The sequence below is a fragment of the Arachis stenosperma genome, chromosome 6 (assembly GCF_014773155.1).
Source record: "Arachis stenosperma cultivar V10309 chromosome 6, arast.V10309.gnm1.PFL2, whole genome shotgun sequence".
Taxonomy (NCBI): Eukaryota; Viridiplantae; Streptophyta; class Magnoliopsida; order Fabales; family Fabaceae; genus Arachis; species Arachis stenosperma.
In genome coordinates, this window is record NC_080382.1 from 138,118,209 (window position 1) to 138,125,443 (window position 7,235).

General features: G+C 38.5%; 1 protein-coding gene across 1 annotated transcript; it reads right to left on the reverse strand.

Annotated features, from left to right (window-relative positions):
* Window positions 1–4,589: 4,589 nt before the first annotated feature.
* Window positions 4,590–6,985, reverse strand: LOC130934771 (uncharacterized). Its single transcript, XM_057864308.1, has 4 exons — window positions 6,856–6,985; window positions 6,022–6,507; window positions 5,513–5,803; window positions 4,590–5,413 (listed from the first exon to the last, which is right to left on the reverse strand). The coding sequence occupies exons 1-4, from the start codon at window positions 6,983–6,985 to the stop codon at window positions 4,590–4,592; spliced, it is 1,731 nt and encodes a 576-aa protein (XP_057720291.1).
* Between the last annotated feature and the right edge of the window lie 250 nt (window positions 6,986–7,235).

Here is a 7,235-nt window from a genome sequence, read left to right on the forward strand (position 1 = left end):
CACAGTCAAAAAACTTTAAATTCAAAAAACAGTACAGAAATTTAAAGAGAAAAAAAGAACATGCAAAAAAAGAGTAAATTATAAAAAAGAAAAATTACAAAAAATTTTAAATGAAAAGTAAAAACATGGAAGAAATCTTATCGAAAAAAATTCGAGGCAAACTCAGAAAGTTACATTTGAGGTTTTCTTTACAAAAAGGTTTTTCTTTTAAATTTTTAATTGAGGGTAAAGTTTTTTCCTCAGGTAAAACCAATTGTTTATCTTTAAGCAACACATTAAAAATTCATTTTGACAATGAAATATCAAAACTATACTTTTTGCCACCCTTATGCTTTATTTCATTAACTTTATCAATATTCGAGACTTTCTTCAAATAAAAAAATATAAGGTGGCTCTTTTTCGCTTTTTAATTTACATATGCCCCCAACGCTGGTGTATGAATACGATATGGGGGTGTGGAGTGCTTAACAAGAATGTGGTGACAGTGCTGAAGCAACTCAGACCCTCCGAGTTATCAACACAAAACGCATGGTCCGAGTTCCATGCATTTGGGTAACGTCACTCAACAACTCGGACCCTCCGAGTTCGTGAAAGCATGCGGACCGTCCGATTTCCGTTTAGGCAATCGCACGGTACGAGTTCGCACCACAGGAGACACGCGTCGCTTTCCCACCTGATGCATATACGGTGCATTGTTAAAAGAAGAAACCCCTCTCTCTCACCATCCGAATACACCACTGTCTCACATTTCACTCTCAAACTCAGCTTCTTCTTCCTTTCTCTCTACTGGTTTTGCATGGTGGAGGAGAAGAAAAATATCAAAAAAATATAAAATTAAAGATGTTGATCGATCTGAGCTTCACATTATTCATTATCTCAGTGATCCTGATTATGTAAGTATTTTTTAAATTTTTTAAAATTTTGCTAAAACGTATTAAATTTTTTATGTGAATAATTATTAAAATTTAGGTAATTAATTATCATGATTGTTGTTAGTGTTAGAGTCTAAGTAGTTGTGAAATATAAATAAAATGATTATGAATAATGTATAATTATTTGCTAGATTTTTTTAAAATTTATTTACAGATTATTAATTATATTTATATATCACTGTTAGGCAATTTTTTATTATTATTGTTGATAGGTTTTGTGTTTTGGAGTGTTGCAGAGAGGGAGAGACCGTAGTTATTAGTAAGTCATTAGGAGTTTAATGTTTTTGTATTTTGAATTTTATATTAATTTTTATTATAATTATAATTAAGTGTAATACAATCTTATTTAAATTAATTTATAAAAAATTAAGTATAATTGTTCTGTTATGGCAGTAGTTAAATGTTAACGTTATTGTTCTTGTGAGAAAGTGTTAATGCTGAATGATTAGTTAGATCCTTTTTAATTAAAGCATGTTTGATTTTACTTTATGAGAATATTTATAAATTATTAATTTTAGTAATTATTATTAGCAAGTTAATTATTACTGTTGTTAGAATATAATTGATGGCATATACTGATTGTTAATAATTTTTATTATGGAGGAAAAAAATATTTAGCAAAAGAGTAATTAACATTCGACTTTATTGTAAATGATGTAATATTGTTGAAAATATTGATTAGGAATATATGTGGTTGTAATGGGTTTCATTTGCAGTTACGAATAATTTTTAGGATTAATTAAATTATTTTGAAAATTAGAAGAATTAGTTATATAAGGATTCAGTAAATTGATTGATGATGGTAAGTTAGTAATTGTTAATTATCGGACTAGTAAGTTGTTATGTTTTTTTTTTTTGTAGAAATCAAGAATGTTGACATGTAACCATCCAGTTCCTCCGGATCGGTACAACGATAGGGTGGAGGATCATTTGCGAATTACCGGGTTCTATCATGTGTCTCAGATTGGGATAGTGTAGTGTCAGAAAGCATTGGTAAATGCTCTAATCGAACGTTGGCATCCAGACACACATACGTTTCACCTTCCCATTGGTGAATGTGCTGTGACACTTGAAGATGTAGCTTTAATTCTTGGTCTTCCCACAGATGGTCTTCCAGTGACAGGGATGACAATGAGTAGTTTTGAAGCTTTGGAGGCGGAGTGTTTGCTTCAGTTAGGGGTTGCACCGCGAAAGGAGGAGTGTAGATCTAGCTGCATAAAACTGACGTGGCTGAGGAATCTAAAAGAGAATTTACAATTGACTGATGAAATAAATATACAGAGGTATGTTAGGTGCCACATTATGTTGCTGATTGGAACGATCCTGTTTGGGGATAAGTCTGGGGCAGGTGTTCATTGGAAATTTCTATCCTTGCTACGTGATTTTGTCAATATTGGACAGTATAGTTGGGGCTCGGCATGCCTAGCACACCTTTACAGGGCGTTATGCAGGGCATCTCGTTATAACTGTAAGGAAATAGATGGTCCACTAACACTTCTGCTCGTATGGGCTTGGATCCGACTACCTTATCTATCGCCGGTTCCTAGAGAACCACGCAGTTTTCCACTAGCAAACAGGTAATATTATGTTACAATGTACCCATTTCTTGATATTTAAGCTTCAGTTGAGCTAATTGAGAACATCATTTTAGGTGGCGTAACTGGGAGCGTGGTGACCGACGATTTAGATATTTGAAGCTAGATCACTTTAGGAAGGCCTTTGATGAACTTCAGGAAGGACAGGTGTGTTTTACTTTCACAACTTTTCTTAGAAAGCATCATGCGTTTTTAGAATTTACTTGCATTGTGGGTTGTTATGATGAGTATTCCTTAATTTTTCAGTTTGTCTGGGTTGCTTATGCTGTGGATCGTGTGGATCCAAACATAATTCCTGCTGAGGTCTACATGCAAGCGGTTGTTTGGAGCGCTACAGTTCCATTAGTGTCATTTGAATGTATCGAGTTGCATGCGACCGATAGGGTCAGGCGACAGTTTGGTTTCATTCAGGGAGTACCTAATGTTGAGCAGAGTTTGGATAAGGCCCATGGAGAGGTTCTGACTGGTCCTAAGAATCTTAACTGGGCCACGGCACCGAGTCATTCAAAATGGGTGATGCATTGGACAAACAGGTATCACTACGTTCTTTCTGAGCTTCCCATGCCTTCAGAGCATCATTTGGATACTTACATGAACTGGTACCGTACAAAATATGGAAACCGCTTAGCCTTGTTGAATCTTGTGGGTGAAGATAATGATGAAGGTAACCAGGACATGGATGCGGGTAATGATGATATGGATGGGGGTAACCAGGATACTGAGGAGGGTAGTCAGGATATGGATGAGGACAATGAAGATCAAGAGCCACAAATATCACCTCCAAATCCGACTCAAGAAGAACAACCTCAGCCCACAACCCAGTATCAACCTCAGACACAGTTCACCTCATCATTTCCAATGCAGCAACAATATTGGAGTATGTCACAGTTTGAAACAGGTGAAGGACCTTCTTTTAGCCAGTTGCTTGGTTTCATGGCTGCAGATGCAGCACAGTCACAATATGGTCATTAGCCTGAGATCATGCCAGGCAGGTATTCACTGGATGCGAGGTATCCAGGCCATACCTCATCCGTTGCTTCTGGAGGGTTCATATCTGTCGACTCTAGTAGGAGTGAGGGTGGTCGCGGTGTCATTAATAGTCAAAATCCTAGCCGTCTTAACATGGGACTTATTGAGGAAGACACTAACACACTCAAACGAGAAACCGATGCCTATCTAGTTGACGACCCAGATGACGAAGGCGATGATGAGGAGGATGATATTGAAGAGTTTGATGAGGATGAAGAATCTCGTAACGATGGTATTATGTTTAATATTTTACTTTATTTATTCTATATTTGAATGCATCTTGTTTGCATAATTGGCCTCTGTATTTGGATTTTTCTTTTTGATTTGTTGTAATTATGTTGCTTATGAATATGTAATATGCTGCATCTAGTTGTTTATTCCTTGATTGTATACAGGTCAGGCACACAGTCCGGATGACAACGTCAAAGGTTACAATCTAAGGATCGATCCTCCACGTCGGAGCGCTAATCGTTTTACTCCTTCTGTCTTTAAAAAAGCGGTCAAGAAATGCAAGAGCTTTGTGAAGGATGTAAAATGGGGAATGAGAAAGTAGTTGTTTAGTTTTTTGTAGGATAATTGGTATATGTTGGAAACTATGTAGTAATGACTTAATGTAGTTTTTAGTGTACTTTGTAATGTTCAGAGTAATATCTTTGTGTTGGACATTATGTAATAATAAATAGCAGTAATGATCAGATTATATTCTATATTTATTGTGCTTATCGTGTATTGATATTGCTAATGTATTAATGATGTTTATTCTTTAATGTATTGATTTATAGATGTATTAATGAGGTTAATGTATTTATGTAATCAGGATGGATCAATAAAATAATGATTTTCATGTATTGATGCAAAACATATGCTCATTACGAGCTTGATGTATTGATGTATTAACCATGATATTATATAATGCCACAGATATGTCATAATAATAGATTGTGATAAATTATAAGGTTACATATAACAGGTAATGCTAATTAAATTTGCTCATTCAGGTTATATTATACAATCTCGTGTTAAACATATGAACCTAGGGGGCACCTCTGTTGGTATTCGTAGCACCTGTCTGACGGCATCTGCTACGACTATGTCCTTCAGCCCCACATAAAGTACATCTCCTAGGACGACGTAACATCCGCGTGTCCATCTCATTCAGAAAACGCGTCATCCTTGGACGACCCTTCGTCACCCGTCTTAGGTACGGATTCGGAATGAACCTAGGTCCGTTGTAAGCAGGCCATGTAGCAGGATTACCCAGTGGCCTAAACCTTGCTCGGTACACCCGCCGCACTTGGTCCATCTTATACACATCATGTACATACATTTGCCAATCCAGTCGCTGGTTGGCACAACATGCGAATACATGTCTGCAGGGGATCCTGTCCACCTGGAACTCACCACAGTCACATCGTAGGCCACGTAGATCGACTGCAAACTCCATTCCACTTGGCATCTCCCGAACCTCAAAGACCTCATTCTGGCGGTCAAAGCAACTAACCTGAATATTTCCTGATGCAAGTTGGTTTGCATGCAACTTGGAGGTCACGATTTCAGAGAACACATGCCCAGCATTGATCCTTGCTTCCGCCTCCGCTCTTTTTCGGGTGAATAACTCATTTAGCCTGTAGAATGTTGCCTTCACAAGAGCAGTTATGGGGAGATTGCGTGCACCCTTCAAAACTGAATTAATGCACTCCACAAGATTCGTTGTCATGTGCCCCCATCGATACCCACCATCAAAGGCCAATGCGTACTGCTCGCGAGGAATTCGGTTTAACCAGTTTGTGTACGCCTCACCACGTTCCAGTAACCGCTCGTAACGCACCTCATACTCCCGCACCGTCCTAGAATATCCTGGTACATCACAACATATGCAAAGCAAATGAATGTAGGTCAGTAGATTTATGTAAGGAAGATATAAAAATAAATTGCTTAAATTTGATAAATGGTTACCAATGTTCACGACCAATTTTTGGAGGTACGGTGCCTTGAACTTTCTCAAGAAGTTTGACTCTATATGCCTGATGCAAAACATATGAAAAGCTCTTGGAGGTGACCACGCTCCGTTACTGCGTTCCACAGCCGCATTTATGGATTCGTGCCTGTCGGATATTAGTCCCACACCGTCACGAGTTACAACATGTTGACGAAGGTTACTAAGGAAAAAATGCCATGCATCAGAGGTCTCTCCCTCCACAATAGCAAATGCAATTGGGACGATATTGTTGTTGCCATCTTGTGAAACTGCCACAAGCAACAACCCTTACTACTTTCCGTATAAGTGCGTCCCATCCACCTGTACAATTGGCTTACAATGTCTGAATGCCCTAATACAAGGATAATAACTCCAAAATACACGATGCATTACCCGAATATCACCCACCAACTCATTGCCTTGATATGCAGGCATAGTCTCAAAATGAACAACAGCTGATGGCTCCTTGTGACACATGGCCTCAAACCATATTGGCAACGTTTCATAAGATGCCTCCCAACACCAAATATTTTTTCAACTGCTTTTTGCTTAGCCAACCATGCTTTCCGGTAACTGACGGTGTAGTTGAACTTCGATTGGACTTCAGTTATAACCGATTTTACCTTCAATGCTGGGTCCGCCTCAACCAGTGGCTTAATTGCTTCTGCAATTGTGATAGAATCCAGCTTCGAATGATCCTGTGAAATGGTGGCTCTAGTACATGTGTGACTACCATTATACCTCCTTATAACCCAACAGTACCTCCTGCTGATCAAGCTAACCCTAATAAGCCAATCACACCCTGACCCATATTGTGTACACTTGGCATAAAATGTCAACGGCTCAGACTCAAACACCCGGTAGTCTACGCTTCGTCGTATGCTATAGTCTTTTACCGCCTTAATAACAGCTTCTCTTGAACTGAACTCCATACCTACGCCAAATTTACCGTCTTCCACAATAGGAATTTCTGCTGGGACAACAGAAATAGCAAAAATTTCATTAACACGTACATATTTAAAAAGCAATTATAAAGGTTAATCAAATTTCACTTAATCCAGTATGCTATAACTCGGAACCTAACAACATGTTATGATGTCACTCCATACAAATAACTAAGAACAGCAGCATATTTAAAAAGCAATCCGCATTTCCCGGTTCGACCGGGATACCAAACGAACCGGACCGGTCAGGTTGGTTCAACCGGTAAACCTTTAAATCGGACCGGTCCTGTAAAAAAATAAAATCAAATACCCCTAAACTTGCTAACTCATAACTGAATCAATGTCTAACTAATAAGGACTAACACACATTCACGTACCTGCAGTCATATTTCTGGAAATTCTGGAACATGCATGGCTTCCAGGTCTAAAACTCGCCATGAAGGATGGCTCCTCAAACGGAACTTCGTTCCCGAGTGCATTTGCCACTTCCGTGACATCTGGGGCCATGGGTGCTCACCTTCATCTTCATCTCCATTTGGAGCAACAATTCATAGTTGCTTTCGAACTCTTCCTCACTGTCTATTATAATCTTCCCGTAGAATATTCTGGTCTGCCCAGATTGTTCGAACTCAACATACTCTCGATCCACGAGATCTGGACCACATATTTGGTTTGATACTGGACGAATCCACCAAACACCGGTATGGGATATCTGTATAGCATACACGATATCTTTCTTGCCCTCTCAGAATCAATA